The sequence below is a fragment of the Leptopilina heterotoma genome, unplaced genomic scaffold (assembly GCF_015476425.1).
Source record: "Leptopilina heterotoma isolate Lh14 unplaced genomic scaffold, ASM1547642v1 Lhet_377, whole genome shotgun sequence".
Lineage (NCBI taxonomy): Eukaryota > Metazoa > Arthropoda > Insecta > Hymenoptera > Figitidae > Leptopilina > Leptopilina heterotoma.
Window position 1 is genome coordinate 409,531 of NW_025111053.1, and position 24,346 is coordinate 433,876.

Below are 24,346 nucleotides of genomic sequence, written 5' to 3' on the forward strand. Positions count from 1 at the left end.
TACAAACATCAGAATCAAAAAAAAGCAATCAATATTCTACATTCAGAAATCAAAGTAACAGGCAAATGTCCTTTATTCCTTTAAACTTTAATTAAATTAATGTCTTTAACTTTAATTAAATTAATTAAATCCTTAAAATTAATAAATCAAATAATTCACATTATATTTACAAACTCCTCCTAATTAATATACAAATAATATTAGCAAAGAATTTAATTTGTATTTACATGTATTTTAATACTTACGTACGTATCGTATGTAATGTACTTTAACTTTTTTTCAATGTACAAAAAACAAAACCACAAAATTCACAATCAACACTTTCAGAAGAAAAATCACTCGGCAAATAACAGTCCATACTTCTTATCGAAACGATACACGTGTCACACTTTGCAAATGGCTGACAATTGCTAACACTTGTAACATTTTGTAATGTTTCGTACCAAAAACTTTGCGTTTCACACTGAGGTGAGGATACATAGCTGTAGCGAACAAACTATTTTTGTTTGGAAAAAAGATGCGCGCGCAACAATTTTGAAGCGTCTAAAATGAATCATAAAATTAAATATATTTTAATATTAAACTTTTAATTTATTACAAACCAAACCATAAATAAAAATTATTATAATAAACTACTTTTAGTTAATTTTTAGTTAATAATTTTAATTAATTATTTTTTTAATTTTAAAAAAGAAAAACGAAAATATAAAAGTGTGAGGTCACTATCATTATAAAATTCAGCCAATGAGGAAAAAGTTCTACACTTGAAGTTAGCTGCTTTGACATCAGTAAGTAATGTCACGATTATATCCAATCAAAGTAAAGGATTTTGAAAAAGAGCCAATCAAGAAAAAGTTCTACACTTGAAGTTAGTCCATCTTACGCACCTCGTTTTTACGAAAGGATTAGAGGAGATTAGTGTTTGACGTTCCATATCTTCTTGTGGGTTCGGACCATTATCCTTATTTTCAGCTGACTGTGCCTGGTGTTCAACACTCTCTTCCTGTGTATACAGTCGATTATCCTCAATATTTTCTAATTGCGTCTCACGCTGAACGTCTTCTTCTTCTGTGTTCGAAACATTATTAAAATTATCTTCTGTCTGTGCTTGGAGTTCAACATCTTCTTCCTGTATATGCAGATAATTATCCGCATTATTTTCTGAGAGGGTTTGACGTTCAACGTCTTCTCCTTCTGTGTTCGGGCCATTATTCACATTATTTTCTGACTGAGGCTGATGTTCAAAATTTTGTTTATCCACATTATCTACTGACTGAGGTTGATGTTCGAAATCTTCAGGTTCCACGTAAAATATGAAATTAACATTTTCCTTTGATTGTAACTGAGACTCGGGTTGAGAAGCATTTCCTTCCACATAATTGACATACTCAACATTTTCCACTAACTGCGACTGAAACTGAGAATTATTTGCTATTTTTAAATTTAATTTTAAAAAAACATATAATAAAAGCGTTATGTTTTAATTTCTATTTAAACTATATAATATATTATATTAAGAGGTAATTAATTCTTTTACTATAAACATCATTATAAAAATAAGTTTAGATAAATTTGATTAATTATATAATATAAACTATAAAAATGTTTATAAATCTGTAAACAGGGTTGCTACGTATTCAGCATTTCAAAATTCCCTGACTTTCTCAGATTTTCCAGACCATTTTTTTTAATTTCCCTGACCAAATTAGTTAGTTGTTGTTAGCTTTTTTGTTTTCTAACATTTTAAATATTTTTTCAAAAAATATTTTCAATTTTAAAATTAATGTATTTAACATCATTGAATTCTTACAAAGAATTTTATCAAAAAATTTGAGAATAATTCAATTCCTTCGAAAAATTTTATTATTTATAAAAATAATTTAATTCTTGCGAAGAATTTTACTATATACTTATAGAAATAATTAAAATGTTTCAAAAAATTTATTAAAATATTAGAAAATAATTGCATTTGGGTAAGACTCCGTCAGAAAAAAAGCGATTTGCAAGTGGTCTTCCGATTTCTTTGAAAGCTTGGGAAATAGAAGTCTTATATAAGTTAAATTTAACCCTAAAAGGATTTTGAAAAATTTTTAAAATGGCGGCCGCTACGCCATATTGAAAATGAGTGTTGCGCTTTTTTCAAAAATTAATAACTCTGAAACTTTTTGATCGATTTTAATAAAATTTACAGGCGATATAGTTAAAAATACGTAGTTTAATTTTATATTATGACCAAAAAAAAATTTCCAAAATTTGTCAAAAAAAAAGTCAAAAAAATTTTTTGAATTAGTTTTTAGTTCAGTTGGCCTAATTTTTGAATTTTTTAATAAGTAGATATCGATTCCTTGTAATTTCACCTTTCATTTCATAAAAAAAAATTTATGGAGACTCTAATAGTTCTCGAGATATTGCGATTTTAGTGGGAGCGCGTACCGCGGAATTAAACTCCGTAGCGAGGCAGAATATGAAGCGAGCGTACAAACGTGCACAATAGGGTGTCCGTAACAATGCGACTTTCGAATTTTGTTTACGCCACCCCCCAGTTTCGTTCCAATAAAATAAAAAAAAGTTTCCCAAAATTTGAAGTCGATTGATTAATATTAACACGTGCCAGTGATCGATCGAAATTTTCAATTAAAAATACACAGGAAAACTGCACTTTTTAAAAAAAATTCATAAGTTTTTTAATTCTCATGCAAAAAATTCTCCAGGTCACATTTGCCTTCATTTTTAGCTGCACTATAAGATAGCACTTTGCCAAAAATTCAATTTTCAAAAAATTTTTAAATGGCGGATGTTTAAAGTGGGTCATAAAAATGCACCACAATATATCCAAGGTTTTAACACATAATTGTTGTCAAAAATTCAAAAAATTTCTCACTCGGAGCTATTTACGATCGTTTATCATGAATCTGATATCAGAAATTAATTCTTGAAAATTTTCGATCCAATATGGCGGGTTTAAAATTTTTATTTTCTACATTTTTGAAGTAAATATTCTAAAACAACGTCAAGGGCGATTTTTGGAAGCGCTATCTACGAATCTAATGTTAAAATTTTATTTTCTAAATTACCCGATCTAATATGGCAAGGTGGATTCAAATTTTTTTTAAAATATTCCTTTAATAATCGATTTTAAGAGCAGAGGTATAAAAAGTTAAATTTCTAAAAAAGAGTTTCTAAAACATCCCAATAATTATTTTTTGTAACTATTAATCTATAAATTAATATTTAGACTATTTACTTCAAAAATGTAGAAAATCATAATTTTGAATCCGACATATTGGATCGGATAATTTAAAAAATAAAATTTTAACATTAGATTCGTAGATAGCACATCCAAAAATCGCCCTTGACGTTGTTGTAGAATATTTACTTCAAAAATGTAGAAAATCAAAATTTTAAACCCGCCATATTGGATCGAAAATTTTGAAAAATTAATTTCTGATATCAGATTCATGATAAACGATCGAAAATAGCCCCGAGTAAGAAATTTTTTTGAATTTTTGACAACACTTATGTGTTAAAACCTTGGATATATTGTGGTGCATTTTTATGACCCACTTTAAACATCCGCCATTTAAAATTTTTTTGAAAATTGAATTTTTGGCAAAGTGCTATCTTATAGTGCAGCTAAAAATGAAGGCAAATGTGACCTGGAGAATTTTTTGCATGAGAATTAAAAAACTTATGAATTTTTTTTAAAAAGTGCAGTTTTCCTGTGTATTTTTAATTGAAAATTTCGATCGATCACTGGCACGTGTTAATATTAATCAATCGGCTTCAAATTTTAGGAAATTTTTTTTTATTTTATTGGAACGAAACTGGGGGGTGGCGTAAACAAAATTCGAAAGTCGCATTGTTACGGATACCCTATTGTGCACGTTTGTACGCTCGCTTCATATTCCGCCTCGCTACGTAGTTTAATTCCGCGGTACGCGCTCCCACTAAAGTCGCAATATCTCGAGAACTATTAGAGTCTCCATAAATTTTTTTTTATGAAATGAAAGGTGAAATTACAAGGAATCGATATCTACTTATTAGAAAATTCAAAAATTAGGCCAACTGAACTAAAAACTAATTCAAAAAATTTTTTTGACTTTTTTTTTGACAAATTTTGGAAATTTTTTTTTGGTCATAATGTAAAATTAAACTACGTATTTTTAACTATACCGCCTGTAAATTTTATTAAAATCGATCAAAAAGTTTCAGAGTTATTAATTTTTGAAAAAAACGCAACACTCATTTTCAATATGGCGTAGCAGCCGCCATTTTGAAAATTTTTCAAAATCCTTTTAGGGTTTAATTTAACTCATATAAGACTTCTATTTCCCAAGCTTTCAAAGAAATTGGAAGACCACTTGCAAATCGCTTTTTTTCTGACGGAGTCTTACCCATTTTTTAAAAAAATTTTAGAACTAATTAAGAAAAAAATTGTGTTGTATACAAGGATTTATTGAAATTTCAGAAAAAAATTGAATTTTTTCGAAAAATATTCTTAGAAATTAAAAACAATTAATTCTTTCGTGAAATTTTATTACAAATGTATTGAAAATAATTGAATTTTTCAACAGATTTAAATCTAACTTGAAAAATTAGTAAATGAAGTTTTTTAAAATTAGAAGGGAAATACGTCAAATTAATTTTTGAAAAAAATATTTTATACAATTCCCTGACATTTCCAGGTTTTCCCTGGCCGAGAAAAAAATCCCTGACAATTCCAGGTTTTCAAGGTTTTCCCTGACTGTAGCAACCCTGGAAATAAATTAATCAAGGATAGCAATAAGCCAAATACTCATGAAAGGTACCAAAAATGCATACTTGAACTTGGCTGCGGTTGTCGAGTTGTAACTGTAATTGTCCACTTTGAAAGAAGGAAGGAGGATATGTTTGAACGATCATTGAATCTGTAAAGAAAAAGTAGTGTAAAAATATTAATTTCTTAATAGTTTTTAGAAAAATTTTGAGAAAAGTTCAAGGTTTTCCAATATATAAAATGAGTCTTTTTTACTAACCACCTTTAATAAAAATAATATTTTTAATATAAAATTTTGATTATTTTGATCAGCGGGCAAATACTTAATAGCCGCGGACAATTTCTTGTTACTCCAGATTTAAATTATTTTAATCTATATCTTTTTGATAACATATGTTGTTAAATAAAAAATTATTTAGGAGAATGAAGACCTATGTTAACTTGTTGTTTTAGGAACTTTAAAGATTCTTTTGAGTGTACATATTTTCTTTAGTTAAAAAAAACGATTAAGACTCATCATTCCTTTTTCTTTTAGATAATTCTCATGTTTACTTTTATTATAATAAATATATGTCACGCTCCGTAGAAAGGTACCTTCCAAGCAAAAAATTTTGAGGTTATGTTTTTAATTTTTTGATTAAAAATACGGAAAGAGAATCAATTATTAATTTAAAATTATTGAACTTTAAGTGTTCTTTATATACAAAAAATTCAAATAAAATTTGTTTCTAATTCAAATAATTAAAAATAAACTTTTAATCAAGAAAAATCAAACAAGAACATAACCTATAATTCGTTTGCTTCTTAGGTACCTTTCTTGGGAGCGCGTCACATATTACCATCCTCATACCTTCAGCGGCATAAGAATAATAATGCCTACTACTGGTTCCAGGTGAATAATTGTTTCCACTTTGAGACACTGTTAAACTGAAAAAATGAAAATCAAGCACATGCGATTTATAGTCTTACATGGTCTTACTGTAAATTGGGGTTCTGTACGCACGCGATGAACTTTAATTGAAATACAAAATTTGAGCGCTAATGATACCACATTACTATATAGAGATTATAAATACATGTAACAATTATAATAATAAAATAAGACATAAAATACAAACATCGCACATAGAAAAATTAAAACTTTTTAAGCTAAACATACCTTCTATGAACACGAAACCAATTTCGCTTATTTTGATATGATGCATGTATTCTTAAAGGATGTACAATTACACAACGATGAGTAAGTATTTTTTCTAACATATATAATTAAAATTATTAGAACTGTATAAAAATAATTTCTGAAAAAAATTAATTTTTTCCTAAGTATGTACACACTTTTTTATACTATAAACTATAATTTTTTAATTATTTATTTATGAACATATAAATAAAATTTTCATACATGATAAAAACACTTCATTACTTACTGTTATCGTGTGAACCTCAATAAACAATTTATCTTCATAAATAACAAAAATGGCGGACTGTTAAAAAAATAATTTCTAAAATCGCTTGTTTTTTCGTAAGTAATTGTTTTAAAAAAATAGAAAAATGTTTATGTAAAATCATGATCGAGGTTCACACGATAGCCACTCTTGTATAGAATAATGCCTCCAAATTGCAGACCGATGGGTTAAATAGATTTTGAGTAATCCTTGTCACCAGTTAGAAAAAAGTGGTTTTGAGAAAAACGCGTTTAAAGTTTTGGTAGCTGTAGCTCGCTTCCGTGCACTGTTTAATTCTACGCGTTGTAACTTTGTTAGTTTTTCAAATATCTGTCTAAAACTTTTACACGATATTTCTACGATATTGTACTTTCAAAACATGCAAAAAAATCGATTTTTTCAAACCGTCACATAGGAAAAGTACCTTAAAAATTTATTTCTTTTTTAATTAGATCTTTATCCACGTATTCCTTGCCGAGAGGAATCAGCAATGACGGAGAAGACTGTAATGCTGATTGCGAAATAATTACGGTTTCTGATGATGAAGCTGTCGATCCTGAAAAAGAAAAGCAATCCGATGATGAGGAACTCAACATCAGAAGATCGGAGATGATCAATGATTACTTTTCAGTTTTCATGGGATATTGGCGAAGTATTCCTGACAATAAAAAAAAGATTGTTTTTTTGCAATGTCGGAGGCGATAAAGAAAAAAAGTCAATTTTAAAATTTTTTTCTCATGATTTATCTAAAACAATATTCTTTTTTTTATTTTAATATAATATAAATTCAGAAAACTGACAAAAATTCCACTCTATATTTTATTTTCCTGACTTTTTCCTAATTTTCATCAAAAATATTTACTGTTTTCTTATCCTGCTTATAAATTGAACTCCTGCAACTAATTTTATATTTATAAAAATAATTTAAACTTTGCGAAGAATTTTATAAAAAATTTTTAATAACTGATTTTTTCGACTAATTTTATGCAAATGTAAATTTAAATAATTAAATTCATGAGAATTTCATGAATTACACATTCATGAGAAATTTTTATTATTCATTAAAATAATTTAATTTTTACAACGATTTTGACAAAAAAATGTTTAAATAATTAAATTCAGTTTTAAAATTTTATGAAAATAGTAGATATTGAAAATCATTGAATTGCAAAAAGTTTTCAAAAATAATTAAATTTTACAAAGAATTCAATTAAAATTTTTGACAATAATTAAATTCTTGCAAACGATTTTATTGAAATTTTTTTAAATTATTGAACCTCCAAGAAGAAATTTATTACTTTTAAAACTAATTGAATTCTTACGATGAATTTTATGATTTATGAACAAAATTGAATTTTACAAAGAATTTTATTGAAATGTCTCAAAATATTTGAATTTTCGGGAATAATTTTTTTAGTTATCGACATAATTGAATTCTTTAGAAAAATTGTTTACATAAATAATTGAATTCTTGAAAAGAATTTTATTACAATCTAAAAGAATAATTGAATTATTTCAGAGCAATTTACTGAGAATTGAATTTAAAATCATAGATTTCTTTCGAACAATTTTATTAAAATATTTTAAAATAATGGAATTCCTGTAAAAAATTCTAATACTTTTGTAAATAATTCAATTCTTCCAAAGAATTTAAAAAAAATATTTTTTTAAATAATTGATTTTTCGAGGAATTGAAATTAAATTTTTATAAATAATTACATTTTTCTTATCAATTCCTGTAAAATTGAATTCCTGAGAAAAATGTTTTATTTTTAAAAATAATTGAATTCTTTATAAGAATTTTATAAACAGTGTTTTAAATATTTCAATAATTAATTAATTTTTTTTTAGTATAGTTTTTTGATTTCTAGTGTTAGCGAATTTAAAGTATTATTAATTCTAAAAATATAGAAATAATACAGGGTTGCCACAAAAAATTAATTTTGTTTTTCCCTGACTTTTCCCTGATTTCCAGACAAAGTTTTAACTTTTTCCCTGACCATAAAGAATATTCTGATTCACTCTAAAATTATTAGATACTCAAAAAAAAACATTCTACTACATTTACTTACGAATTTCTTAAATCGTAAAATTATTCGCAAACATAAATAACTAAATTTTAAAATAAGTATTAAATTATTATTTTTCCATAGGAATTAAAATTCTTCAAAACATTCAAATTCAAAATTTTTTTAAATTAAACAACTTATAAGAATATTATTATAAAACATGAAAATATTAATTACTTCGAGTCTTCCACTTGGAGTGATTGATATCTTCATGTTTAATAAAAATTTTAATTTCCATAAAATTTTTCCAAAAAAAAAATTAAATTATTTACAAAAATTATAATAAAATTCAATTATTTTCATAAATAATAAAATTCTTCACAGGGTTTCAATTATTTTTAAGACAAATTTAAATAAATTTCTCAAAAAATGAAATTATCTTCAAAATTTGTTTGCAAAAATTAAGTACATTTCACAAATAATTAAATTCTTCGCTGAAATTCAAAAATTTTCAAAATTTACTATTTTAATAAAAGTTCTCAAAAGAATTTAATTATTGAAATAAAATGTAAAATAAAAATCGTTGCAGGAATTTAATTACACAGCCACACACAAAAAAAAAGTTCTGATCTGGGGGTCTCACTTTGTAGACTTTATGTTTTTTGGGTCGCTGAATCCGAATCCGAGGTCCATTTAACCCCATCAGATCAGGATTTTGACATAACCTCAAAAACCAATATTACGGACACATTTTTGAAAAGTTCATCGGATTCGCTTGAAATTCGTTACTCGGGGGTTTTTGGGGTCGCTGATTACGAATTTGAAGTCTGATTTCAAAAATTCAAAATGGCGGATCCAATATGGCGGACACGTTGTTGAAAAATTCATCGGATTCGCTTGAAATTCGTTACTCTGGGGTTTTTGGGGTCGCTGATTACGAATCTGATGTCGGTTTTTCAAAATTCAAAATGGCGGATCCAATATGGCTGACACAGACATATTGGATCCGCCATTTTGAATTTTTGAAATCTGACTTCAACTTCGTAATCAGCGACCCCAAAAACCCCAGAGTAACGAATTTCAAGCGAATCCGATGAATTTTTCAAAAACGTGTCCGCCATATTGGATCCGCCATTTTGAATTTTTGAAATCAGACTTCAAATTCGTAATCAGCGACCCCAAAAACCCCCGAGTAACAAATTTCAAGCGAATCCGATGAACTTTTCAAAAATGTGTCCGCCATATTGGTTTTTTGAGGTTATGTCAAAATCCTGATCTGATGGGGTTAAATGGACCTCGGATTCGGATTCAGCGACCCAAAAAACATAAAGTCTACATAGTGAGACCCCCAGATCAGAATTTTTTTTTGTGTGGCTGTGTTATTTTTACAATAAAATTATTATTACATAATAAGATTCTTTACATTATTTCGATTCTTTAAAAAAAAATTTGAAAAAATTCATTGTAAGAATTCAATTACTTTCATAAATTAATAAAATTCTTCACAGAATTTCAATTATTTTTAATACAATTTTAAGTAAATTCTTCAAAAAATGTAAATATTTTCAAAAATTTTGTTAAAATTCTTCAAAAGAATTCAATTATGTATTTTATCAATTATGTATTTTTAAAAATTCATGCTATAATGCTTTTAATATTCAATTATTATCTTAAATTTTAACTAATATTCATTTTCAAATAAATTTTTATTGAAAAATTCTACAAGAATTCAATTATTTAGATACAAAAATATATAATTTACTGAATTAATGAATGTTTTTCGAAAGTAAATTATCATAAAGAATTTTATCAACAAATTTAAATTTTTTCGAGAAATTTTAATAAAATTTTTAAGAATAATTAAATTTCTCGAGGAATTCAATTAAAATTATATTAAAAATAATTGAAATACAATGATGAATTTAATTATTCATGAAAATAATTGAATTTTTGTAAAAAAAATGTTATTATTTATTAAAATAATTGAATTATTGCAAAGTTTGCTTAGAATTTTGTCAAATTTTTTTTTTTTAATAATTGAATTCTTTTGAAAAATTTTATTAAGATATTGAAAATCATTGAGTTGAGAAAAATTATTTAAAAATAGTTGGAAATTTGCAAAGATTTTTTTAAAATTTTTGAAAATAATTGAAATTTGGAGAAGAATTTTATTATTTTTAAAGATAATTGAATTTGTATGAGAATTGTTTTAAATTTTTGAAAGTAATTGAATTTCTGCGAAGAAGTTTATTTCTTTTGAAAATAATTGAATTTTTGCAATTATTTGTAACTTCTCTAAAATTCAATTTGTTCCAGTTACTTAAATAAAAATCCCTCACTTCTCCCCGATTTCTCTGAGCAATTTTAATTTACCTGACTTTTCCCTGAATTCCCTGAATTCCCTGACCTGTGGCAACCCTGAAATAGTTGCTTTTAGTGGCTAAAATCTAAAAAAATACCCAAATAGTAGCATAACGTAGGAAAAGTAGTAAATATACGACGTATTAGTAGTTGAGTGCGAAGCCTGCAAAATTGTCAAAAATTGGAGGTTATGCAAAAGTAAACAAATTCAAAGCAGGCGGAACAAACCAACAAGTATTTTACTTTCAGTGGTTGGCAATTGCGCGCACAGTTGCATGCAACCTGCGCGATGTTGTTCACTAAAACTTCTGTTGTGGACACGGCCTTATAGATACTAAATCATCGCTGTTTAAAATTAATTGTTTTCTGTTTTTGTTTGCTTAGGGAATTTTGGGAAATCTGCCTACAGATACCTCGGATTCCGCACTCCAAGGTTATGTCGGGTTGGTATAAAAAATAAATAAAACAAAATAAATAAAATGAAAATTGTTTAATAAGCTGGCGACCTACTGCCAGCCCCGACCCACTAAAACCCGTAACCTTTCTTTTGAAGCCTTTTACCCACCCTTAGAACTGTCATAAGACTTAGCCTTCAAGGGCGGCGCTCCAACTCTGTCGCTATTGCGACTTTTTTCTTTTTCTGCTGTTCTTCTGCGTCAATAGTTAAAATGTAAAACTATTTCAATGTCAAAGCAAAATTTATAGCACAACAATGAAGAAACAAATGTTAAAAAAGTGTAAAAAGTCAAATAATTAAATTGTAAACCGATGTAAAAAGAACAGAAACAAAAGAAAGTAAAGATATATATGTCGAAGGCATAGGCAGAATCCTTCATTACAAACTACCTAGGCAGTTTGTAAACCGCGGGCAGTTAGTAAAATACCTAAATATGAATGTATGAAAACAGGCAATATGCAAATTGCCTAGGCAGTTTAAAAGACTTTTCAGGCAATTAGAAAAATGTATTGAAAGTCGCAATTACATTGCTCAAGACATCTCTAAAAGTTAAATCTAGAGTTAAAATAAAAAAACGTTTTAACATATAAGCACAGTAAAAAGAAAATCTTATTTTAAGGCACGAAAGCTGCCTTAAATTAAGATGCAACATTTTTAAGACAGTCAATGTTGAATTTACGCACGTTTTTCGTATCCTTTAACATTATAGCAGACAGTGTTGAATTTAAGGCAGCTCTTAAATTAAGATTTACTTTTTACTGTGAGTTTTTGCCTAGTGGCATAATATGCTTGTATTGTATCACAGGTGACTTACAATTCTTGACATCCTGCAATATCATTTTAATCATAAAAAATTTCCATTTTCAATATTTCTGAAGTACTTGAAAATATTAGAATAATTTGATAAATAATTCTGAATTACACTATTTTCACGTCAAAATATTAATCAGAGACTCCAAAAATCACCACTGAATTAAACTTCATAGTAATTAGTATCGATTTTTTGATATTGAAAATATTTTTATATTTACTTATAGGATAGTATTTTTTGCAAAATTATGCTAACATATTACTAAATAACATATAATATTCAATTTTAGAAAGTTTAAAAGCTATCCATTAAAAAATGTTTAATTTGAAAATTTTTCATTTTTTGAAGTTTTTGAAAATATTTTTATATTTACATCTTAGTTGTAGGATAGTATTTTTTGTAAAATTATGCTAAAATGTGACCAAATAACATGTAATACTTAAATATAGAAAGTTTAAAAGCAATCTATGAAAAAATGTAAAATTTTGAAATTTTCGATTCTTTGAAAACATTTTTATACTTACATATTAGTTATAGGACTTTATTTTTTGCAAAATTATGCTAAAATGTAACTATTTAACATGTAATACCCAAGTATAGAAACTTTAAAAGCAATCCATAAAAAAATAAAAAATTTTGAAATTTTCAATTTTTTTAATTTTTTGAAAAAATTGAATATCTTCCGTTCTAATTAATATTTTTTAAATCTGTAAATTTATAAACCTTCCTTGGGTCAATACCTAATAACCAACAAAGTTTGACTAAAATCGATTTACATGTTTTTGTGTGATTGGGGTACAAAGTTTTTGTGACAGACATACATACATACGTACATACATTAAATTTTTTAAGAATATTTTTGGAATCTCTGATGTCCATAATAACTAATCATGTTAACATTTTGAAGTTTTAAGCAATGTACAGACAGACATCTGATTTTATTAATAAGGATTAAAAATTTATTTATTAACTAGCTGTCGTACCCGTCTTCGACGGGTTATAGTTTCTACCAATACATTTAAGTTTCTACCAATCTGGAAAATCAGGAAATAGCTAGGGAATTTAATTTGACCGGAAAAAAATAATAATTAGTTACCATTATAGATATTTTAGTAGGAAAATATTACTATTTGAATCAGTGATTGACTTTTTGTTATCAAATTAGTTATTTTAACCAATTCAAATGCAGAGAACAATATTTATCAATTTGTAGTACTTTAATTAATGTATTAAAAAAATTAAATTTTCCATACAGTTTTTGGAGTTATAGTAGAGTCTAATTGGAACTAATTGTATCGCAAGTAGACCCTACGTTACGACTGCTAAAACCTAACATAAGACCTAAATTTTAGGCTGAAAGTAGGGCTTAAATTTTGACTCGGGTCTGTTTTCATAAATATTATACATCAATAAAAATTGAAGTAAAAAGCAATTTTTTAAAAGCGAATTAATATAATGAAACTTTTTCTTAATTTGATAGGAAAATTCCCGGTTCGGCATATTCCCAGCTTTTTACAGTTTTTCCCGTTTGGTAGATACCCAGTTAAATGTATTAGTATAAACAGAAAACTGTACGACAGCAAGTAATACAATCTATATTTATATGAACTTAAGAAACAGTATTTTCATAAAATAAGTAAATTTTTATAGCCATTTGTAGATTTATTTATGGATAAAATCAAGTAAATTTAAATTTGACAAAAAAGAGATAAACCGTGAAAAGTTTGGACAAAGCAGGGAATTTTGTTAAACAAAAATAGACACCGTGTTAACTTTTGTCTTTACATTGCTCAAAACATCTCTTAAAGTTAAATCTAGAGTTAAAATGAAAAAACGTTTTAACATGTAAGTTTTTGCCTAGTGGCATAATATGCTTGTATTGTATCACAGGTGACTTACAATTCTTGACATCCTGCGAAATCATTTTAATCATAAAAAATTTCCATTTTCAATATTTCTGAACTTCTTGAAAATATTAGATTGATTTGATAAATAATTTTGAATTGCACTATTTTGACATCAAAATATTAATCAGAGACTCCAAAAATACTACTGAATTATACTTCATATAGTAATTAGTATCGATTTTTTGATATATTGAAAATTTTTTTATATTTCTTGTAGGATAGTATTTTTTGCAAAATTATGATAAAATCTGACTAAATAACATATAATATTCATTTTTAGAAAGTTTAAAAGCTATCCATTAAAAATTGTGAAATTTGGAAATTTTCCATTTTTCAAGTTTTTGAAAATATTTTTATATTTACATCTTAGTTGTAGAATAGTATTTTTTGAAAAATTATGCTAAAATGTGACCAAATAACATGTAATACTCAAATATAGAAAGTTTAATAGCAATCCATAAAAAAATGTAAAATTTTGAAATTTTCGATTTTTTGAAAACATTTTTATACTTACATATTAGTTATAGGACTTTATTTTTTGCAAAGTTATGCTATAATGTGACTAAATAACATATAATACTCAAGTATATAAACTTCAAAAGCAATCCATGAAAAATAAAAAATTTTGAAATTTTCGATTTTTTGAATTTTTTGAAAAAATTGAATATCTCCCGTTCTAATTAATATTTTTTAAATCTGTAAATTTATAAACCTTCCTTGGGTCAATACCTAATAACCTACCAAGTTGGACTTAAATCGATTCACATGTTTTTGTGTGATTGGGGTACAAAGTTTTTGTGACAGACAAACATACATACATACATACATACATACATACATACATACATACATACATTAAATTTTTTAAGAACATTTTTGGAATCTCTGATGTCCATAATAACTAATCATGTTAACATTTTGAAGTTTTAAGCAATGTACAGACAGACATCTGATTTTATTAATAAGGATTTTTTGAAAAATAGTTATTTTCGTATCAAGGGCGCAAAATAGGTGATAATAACATAATCACACAAAAACATGTAAATCGATTTAAGTCCAACTTGGTAGGTTATTAGGTATTGACCCAAGGAAGGTTTATAAATTTACAGATTTAAAAAATATTAATTAGAACGGGAGATATTCAATTTCTTCAAAAAATTCAAAAAATCGAAAATTTCAAAATTTTTAATTTTTTAATGGATTGCTTTTAAAGTTTCTATACTTGAGTATCACATGTTATTTAGTCACATTTTAGCATAATTTTGCAAAAAATAAAGTCCTATAACTAATATGTAAGTATACAAATGTTTTCAAAAAATCAAAAATTTCAAAATTTTACATTTTTCATGGATTGCTTTTAATCTTTCTATATTTGAGTATTACATGTTATTCAGTCACATTTTAGAATAATTTTGCAAAAAATACTATCCTATAACTAAGATGTAAATATAAAAATATTTTCAAAAACTTCAAAAAATGGAAAATTTCCAAATTTCACATTTTTAATGGATAGCTTTTAAACTTTCTAAAATTCAATATTATATGTTATTTAGTCAGATTTTAGCATAATTTTGCAAAAAATACTATCCTATAAGTAAATATAAAAATATTTTCAATATCAAAAAATCGATACTAATTACTATGAAGTTTAATTCAGTAGTATTTTTGGAGTCTCTGATTATTATTTTGACGTAAAAATAGTGTAATTGAGAATTATTTATCAAATTAATCTAATATTTTCAAGAATTTCAGAAATATTGAAAATGCAAATTTTTTATGATTAAAATGATATTGCAGGATGTCAAGAAATTGTAAGTCACCTCTGATACAATACAAGCATATTATATGCCACTAGGCAAAAACTTATATGTTAAAACGTTTTTTTTATTTTAACTCTAGATTTAACTTTTAGAGATGTTTTGAGCAATGTAAAGACAAAAGTTAACACGGTGTCTATTTTATTTAACAAAATTTCCTGCTTTGTCCTTTTTCACGGTTTATCTTTTTTTTGTTAAATTTAAATTTACTTGATTTTATCCATAAATAAATCTACAAATGGCTATAAAAATTTACTTATTTTTATGAAAATACTCTTTCTTAAGTTCATATAAAATATAGATTATATTACTAGCTGTCGTACCCGTCTACGACAGTTTTTTGTTTCTACTAATACATTTAACAGGGTAACTACCAAACGGGGAAAACTGGAAAAAGCTGGGAATTTTCCAATCAAATTAAGAAAAAGTTTCATTATATTAATTCGCTTTTAAAAAATTGCTTTTTACTTTAATTTTTATTGATGTATAATATTTATGAAAACAGACCCGGGTCAAAATTTAAGCCCTACTTTCAGTCTAAAATATAGGTCTTATGTTAGGTTTTAGCAGTCGTAACCTTTGCGATACAATTAGTTCCAATTAGACTCTACTATAACTCCAAAAACTGGGTGGGAAATGTGATAAATTTTTAATGCATTAATTAAAGTACTACAAATTGACAAATATTGTTCTCTGCATTTGAATTGGTTAAAATAACTAATTTGATAATAAAAAGTCAATCACTGATTCAAATAGTAATATTTTCCTACTGAAATAGCTATAATGGTACCTAACTAATTATTATTTTTTTCCGGTCAAATTAAATTCCTGAGCTATTTCCTTATTTTCCAAATTGGTAGACACACTGTTAAATGTATTGGTAGAAACTAAAACCCGTCGAAGACGGGTACGACAGCTAGTTTAACATAATTTAACATAATTTTTTGTCCTAACTGCATGGAAAGTATGTCATTGAGGGCACGAACGATTAAACGCTCATATAAGTTAAAAATTAAACTTTATATAAATGTTAACTCTTTGACGTCTATAATGATAGAAGTTTTAATATAGAAATAAGAAAACAATGTATTTAAAATTGACATTTTTTACCACCAAAATGGGAACAAAACCAAATTTGTCATAATCTTTTTTTAGAGAAAATCGAAAAAAATTGCACATTTTTATAGACAAAATAAAACAAGTTAAAAATGTTTGCATTTTTATAGTTAACATAAAGAGAAAGTCGAAAATATCGCATTTTAATGAAGAAAATCGAAAAATTAACAAGCGGGCGCAAAATACTTTTCCGCCAGCTCGGAGGTAGGAAAAGCGGGCGCAAAATACTTTTTTGTCCTACATGCGCGATAAACTCGACTTTCCGTGCATGTATAGCGGGCGGAAAGTAAGCTTTTCCCGCCCGACTACCAACAGCGGGCGGAAAAATCACTTTTCCGCCCGCTGCTTTAAAAGTACTAAATAAATACTACTAATTATTATATTATCACTTTCTATTACTCCAAATTAAAACGGAGTCAACGATTACTAACTAAATAACTAATTTAGTTACTAACGAACTTACTAACTTATTATTGTTATTCTGTTGTTATTTTACCACGTCACTATTTAATGTGTTATTATTAAGATTATTATTATTTGTAATTAAAATGTTCAATAATACGATATATTATTTAACTTATTACAAAATTAGTATTTTTTGTAAATTTAGAAAAAAAACAAAGAAAAAATTTACATTTAATAAATTTTGTATTTTAAATTCAAATTAGTCGGTGAGTGTAGAACTCTACACTAGCGCCATCTTACATCTTTAGTATCAACTGCAATAAACATTTTCCATTTTACTTGCAGCTAACTTCACAGTTTACTTGTCAAAAGTTGTTTCTGATCCGATTCGTGTCGATTGTCTTATTTGTCTGTTAAATATATAATAGAAAATGGAATTTGAAAATAATTCGTCGTCAAGTGACGAAGATACTCCTCCTCATCTCCGTGACAAAGCTTTAAATGCAGCACAAAACTTGTTGCCGAAAACTTCTGATAAAAGGCACAATTTGACGTTTGAAAACTTTAATAAATGGCGGGAGGCAAATAAAGCGGATAAAATATCAGAAAACGTAATGTTGGCCTATTTCAACGAGTTAAGCGAAAAACTAATGCCATCAACGATTTGGTCCAAATACTCGATGCTCAAAAGTACAATAAATATAAACTGTAACATCGATATCGGCACTTATAAAAAATTAACTGCGTTTATAAAACGTCAATCAGATGGATTTAAATAAAAAAAATCAAAGGTTTTGTCAGCGGAAAACATAGACTCTTTTCTGAAAGAAGCACCAGATGTAACTTATTTAGCGACAAAGGTAAGAGCTGCATATAAATAAAAAAAATAATTATTATTCTTATAGTGTGTTATTTTACAGGTAGCACTGATTTTTGGCATTACGGGAGCTTGCAGGCGGGAGGAACTTTCTAACATAACTGTAAATAATATTCAGGCTCAAGGAGAAATGTTGGTAACAATACCAAACACAAAAACAAAGATTACCCGTAAATTTGTAATTGACGGTGAATTTCTACAAATTGTGGCGAAAAATGAAAGTTTAAGACCGCCAAATGTGAATTCTGATCGTTTCTTCTTAAATTATCAAAGTGGCAAATGTACCAATCAAGTGATTGGTAAAAATAAATTTGGAAATATGCCAAAACAAATCGCGGGATTTTTGCAACTTCCTGATTCTAATTTATATACTGGGCATTCTTTTCGCCGTACATCGGCAACGTTACTCGCTGACGGAGGAGCAGATTTGTTGACTTTAAAGAGACACGGCGGTTGGACGTCAAATGCAACAGCAGAAGGATACGTGGAAGATTCTACTACTAATAAGCAAAAAATTGCAAAAATGATAACTTCTTCAATTAATTTGCAACAATCGACTTCAAAGGCGTCATTAGAAATCCTACCTTCAAAGCGACAAAAAATTGACGAAGTTAATCAAATTGCTGAATCAATTGCAAAAAATGGAAATACTTCGAAAGTAGTTTCAAATCAAGAAGGATCAATTTCAATTAATTCTAATTCTTTACAAAAAGATTCAGCAGTTCAATTTTCAAATTTAAATAATTGCAATATTTATATTAATTGTAACATTAAAAATTAATTTTATCTGTATTTCAGAAGATGTCAAGTTTTTAAGTAAAATTTTATTGTTAAATTTGTCAAAAATATTCGGATTCGCCTTAGGCTTAATAAAAATAATTCATACAAATTTAATAATTAGTTCATATTCATTTTTGAATTTATGGATGCGTCTTGTTTATCGCGCAATTAGACAAAAAATATCCTGTGCAACTCGGGCGGAAATGTCAATTCTGACCTCGTACGATTGCCGCCCTCGCTTCGCTCGTGCGGCAATTTTCGAACTCGGTCAGGAATTGACAACTTTCCGCCCTTGCGACACAATATACTATTCCGCCAGCTCGGAGGTAGAGGAAGCGGGCGCAAAATATTTTGCGCCCGCTTCCCCTACCCCAGGGTGGGAATGAGTTACTTTTTGCCCGCTCTAAGTGCCCGAAATGACATACTTTCCGTGCAGGTAGGACAAAAAGTACATTTTCTTCTTCTTTTTTGCTTTAAAATAAAGCTCAATATGTGTACTTTCAATACCCGATTAGGAAAAAATGCCGTTTTCTATTGTGTTTAGCAGTATAGCTAGTCGGGTTCTGGCCCAGTTACCGACCGATGTCGGTAATTCAAGTGGGTTAGAGGGGGTGTTCTACCTTACCGACCGAGTTTTAGTACCGGCTGACACCGTTAGATGGCGCCATTTTATTTTTTCCTTACTTTAAACCCCCTTGGAGGGATATTTGAATTTTTATTTTTAAAGTTTTAGGTGAGCTAGAGGGGGTGTTCTACCTTACCAACCAAGTTTTAGTACCGGCTGCCACCGCTAGATGGCGCCATTTTATTTTTTTTCTCACTTTAACCCTTTGAAGGGCGGTGGGACGTATACGTCCCACCTTTAAAAACCTCAATATCTTTGACATAAATTAATATTTTTGAGTCAAATTTAGTGCGTTTTCTTCAGGAAGAATAGGGCTTTAAAAATATGTAACCTAGATCATGTTAAAAAAATTCCTATAGTTTAAAAAAATTCATAAATTATTGTTAAAAATCACAAATTTTTTAAACATTTTAAAATCGACTAAAAATTGTTACTCGGGGGTTTTTGGGGTCGCTGATTACGAATATGACATCAGTTTTTAAAAATTCAAAATGGCGGATCCAATATTATATGTCAGATGACAAATGTAAAAATTTATTAGATTGTCACGAAACTTGTTATTCGAAGGTTGTTGTAGTCCCTGTTTACCAATGTTTAGTTTATTTTTAAATTTCGATTGTGGGTTAATAATTAGCGGAGAAATTTTTAAGTCAGTGACTTCGAAAATTCCCAAATAACAATTTTTAAGTAAATCCAATTAATTTAAAACAAAATTGACCGCTATGTTAGATTCGCTATTTTGAATTTTTAAAAAATAACATCAGATTCGTAATCAGCGACCCCAAAAACCCCCGAGTAAACATTTTCTAATGAATCCGATTAATTAAAAAAAATTGTCCGCCATATTGGATCTGCCATTTTGAATTTTTAAAAACTAACATCAGATTTGTAATCATCGACCCCAAAAACCCCCGAGTAAACATTTTCAAGCGAATACGATTAATTAAAAAAAATGTTCGCCATATTGGATCCGCCATTTTGAATTTTTAAAAACTAACATCAGATTTGTAATCATCGACCCCAAAAACCCCCGAGTAAACATTTTCAAGCGAATACGATTAATTAAAAAAAATGTTTGCCATATTGGATCCGCCATTTTTAATTTTTAAAAACTAACTTCAAATTCGTAATCAGCGACCCCAAAAATATTAAGACATGAGTTGTAAAGAAAATCCGTCTATATGAATAATGTGCCCCTCAAAGGGTTAAACCCCCTTGGTGGGGTATTTTATTTTATATTTTTAAACTTTCAAGTGGGTTAGAAGGAGTGTTCTACCTTACCGACCGAGTTTTAGTACCGGCTGCCACTGTTAGATGGCGCCACATGTGAATTTAAACCCCCTTGGAGGGATATTTGAATTTTCATTTTTACTTTAAATTGTTACTTTTAAATAAGATTAACTTTAGTTTAACATTAGTTTAACGTTAGTTAACTATACTACATATTATATTTTTTTTCTCTAACTGTTTTGTGAGTTATTGAATCTAATCCATTTTCATTTTTACTTTACCTTAACGTAATTTTATCTCATTCTACTTATTCTTCAACTTTATTTTAACTGTACTTTAACGTTAATTTAACTTATTTTAACGTTTGTTAAACTTATTTTAACTATATCTTACCTTTATTTTAACGTTACTTTAACTTATTTTAACAATACTTTAACTTTACTTTAACGTTAGTTCAACCTTACTTTAACGTTACTTTAACGTTAGTTCAACGTTACTTAAACTTATTTTAAATTTTTTTAACATTATTTCAACTTAATTTAACTTATTTTAACTATGTTTTAACATATTTTAACGTTATTTTTATATTATTATTATTATTCGAAGTTTAGAAATATTGTCAAGTTTTTCTGTAATGAATTTCAGATAGAATTGCTTAGAAAATATTTTTATTTAAATCTATAAAACTTAAGGTTAGCTATACATAACATTTAAACTTGTTAAAATAATTGAAGCTTTTTTAGGTCTTGAAGAGATTCTAATTTCTATTTTACAGCGATTACAGATGTAAATATCATGAATTTTTATATAAAGAAAATTCTGAAACAAAAGGAAATAAGTTTTCTTTTTTTTCTTAAATTAATCGGTACCGCTGAAATGTTTCAATCATTTAATAAGATTAAAGGTTTTTTAGAAAAAAAAAACTTAAAAAAAAACTTTAAAAACTTAAAAACTTAAGATTATCTAATCTTAAGTTTTTATAGATTTAAATAAAAATATTTTCTAATTTAAAATTTAAAATTTTTAATTTAAAATAAAGTTAAAAAAGTTAAAACATAGTTAAAATAAGTCAAAGTAAGTTTAAATCAGTTAAAGTATCGTTGAAATAAGTTAAAGTAACGTTAAACTAATGTTAAAATAAAGTTAAAATGAGTTAAATTAACGTTAAAATAAGTTAAAATAAAGTTAAAATAAGTTAAAGTAACGTTGAAGTAATGTTAAACTAATGTTAAAGTAACGTTAAGATTAGTTAGAATAAGACAAGCTAAGTTAAAATAACATTAAGGTAAAATTAAAAGGTGAATTTGCATTGATAAATCACACAATAAATGCATAAAAAACTGTAAGAAGAAAAATAACATTGGTTCAACATTACATATACTAAACATCAATTGTCGAATGTTTTATCCAACTATTGTGTGAATTATGGAATTCAAGCCATTTCACATTTTAACTTTACTTTAATGTTATTTTATCTTATTTTGTCTAATTCTAACTTTATTTTAATGTTACTTTAACTATACTACATATCACACAAAGAAAAATGTATAGTCAAAACTAGATAGTTACAAAATATATAATCAAATATACAATCTGTATAGTCAGAAATATTATTTATTATTTATTTATTTAATAACATAACGGGACATGCCCTTTCGTACATTACGTACTCCCTAATTCTAAGAGTTACATTTGTAACATATAAAAACAGATACAATATGAAGGTTGGCGCTTCAAAAGTTTAAGTTCGGTATAGATGTAAACACCGTTGTAGTGTAATAATGAAAATAAAGTAATATAATTAGACATTTTTGGTTTTTCACTGAGTCCATTAGAAAGTTAGTTATTGTAGTGAATCTTACAGTTTAATAGAAGAATATCAAAATAATATTAATAAATGACAAATTTGTATCTCTATCGGAATTAATTTTAAACAATTAATAAAAATTTTATGAAAAATAACATTAAAAATTCTGAATGAAATAAGATGTTTAAAACGGTCTAAAAAAACTTTTTTGCGTAGAAGTACGTTTACGGGGAGGGATTTTAATAATTGTGGGGACTCCACGACGAAAAACCAAAGAAATGTTTGCTTCTCCCTCTCGTCGACGCACGGCTAACTGCTCCTTCACTCTCCTAATCTCGTCCCTCTGCATCTTCGTTTTGTCATTCGACAACCATAGATTTTCCAAGTCCGATGAATTTAGAGTCTCTTTTAGCAGCCACAAACGATCGCAAAATCGCCTGTGCCCTCTCCTCCGTCGCACATACGATTTTCACCGGGCGTGGCTTTTGAGAGACCTGCGCACTAGCACCAATTCTGAATGTTCGAATTCCATGAAGATCAGCTGATTTAGTAAACTTTTTAAATTTGTTGCTGACAACTGCTTTCAAGGTGTTAGAGTCTGTGTTAGGTGTTTTATCTTCAGGAAGATTAAATAGAACTAAGTTACACTTTCTTTCTGACCGATCCACTATTTCATTAATACAGGCATTAATCTCGACTGTTGGATTGTCCAACATTGAACATCCCGCCTCAATCTTGTCAATTCTTTCCTTAACCAAAGCAAGACGATTCGTCAAATCAACCACTCTACCCTCCATATTTATTACTCTGGAAAGTGTCTCATCCAATTTGACATTTACTTCCTTAAAATTCTCATTCATTGTAGAGACATTACGAGATATTGTTAACGTCAGCTGATTTAAGGCGTCCACAATAGTATCCAACTTGACAGCAGAGTTTGAGAATTGTGAGTCAGCTGACGGGGACAATGACCTCGGCTTACAGCAATCAACAAACGATCCGTCAGGCAAAGTAGAGGTCTGTATTGCACAGCTTTGATGGTAAGGAAGTTTACATTTAGAACAAAAAGTAGGAATAGCACGTGCAATATCTTTACCACACTTTGTACACTTCTGAATATTTACTGCAGATGCCATTATTAATTTACTAGAAAGTACTAATTAGTAAAAATGAGAAGTTCACAAAAAAGAATTGCAAATTGCAAACTCACTTTAATGAAAGAAAACCTTGTCAATGAACGAATGTCCCAAATGAGGTTAGGATATGTAGACCCAAGTTTACAATAAATAATGCAGGATTTAAGTGAAAAAGTCACAAAATATAAAATCAGGGGAGCACCACAATATGAAGACACTCCACCAAAAAATTAAACCGAACTTATAAACCGGTTAAACTATATAAAAAAGCCGAGACACGCACAAACATGTGCTCAAAAGCCGCCACCTACCGGCATTATCTTCCTAAAATATTATATATACTTTCGATTAGTATATCTAGACAATCAAATTTATTATACAGAATAAAGAACTTGACAAGACCTTGCGCAGAAGTTTGATTACCCATCACACCCGACTGCAACTCCTTGTAGTAGACTAACTTTAAAATTAAGTGAAACACGTATTTTCAAAATAACAATATTTTATATTTTTTAAATCGACGCATTATTGAAAATTGTTCTTATGATGAATATCAAAGTTATTACTTTATTATTATTATTATTTGAAAAAAAAAGATTTTTGGCATTTCTACAAACTCTCCCACATAGCACAACTTCTCACTGTAAGGTTACCTGAGACGACATCTGTAGGGCTTGTAAGGTTATCAAGTAAGAGTGTGGTAAACACGATGAAATCTAAAAACTGCCGCCTTACTGTAGCCTTACACATTAAAGTCACTGTAAGCTTACACAGTAAAGTCACTGTAAGCTTACACGGTAAGGTTAC

The 24,346-nt window shown here is 27.7% G+C and overlaps 1 protein-coding gene across 4 annotated transcripts in view; it reads right to left on the bottom strand.

Annotated features, from left to right (window-relative positions):
* Positions 1-24,346, bottom strand: part of LOC122505843 (5-hydroxytryptamine receptor 2A-like) — an 837,584-nt gene that overhangs the window by 289,057 nt on the left and 524,181 nt on the right. For all 4 annotated transcript variants that reach the window (XM_043617694.1, XM_043617695.1, XM_043617696.1 and 1 more), the window contains exons 4-5: positions 4,822-4,907; positions 888-1,417 (exon numbers count right to left, since the gene is read on the bottom strand). In XM_043617694.1, coding sequence (XP_043473629.1) covers positions 888-1,417; positions 4,822-4,907 — 616 coding nt within the window. The remainder of the gene's footprint in view (positions 1-887; positions 1,418-4,821; positions 4,908-24,346) is intronic.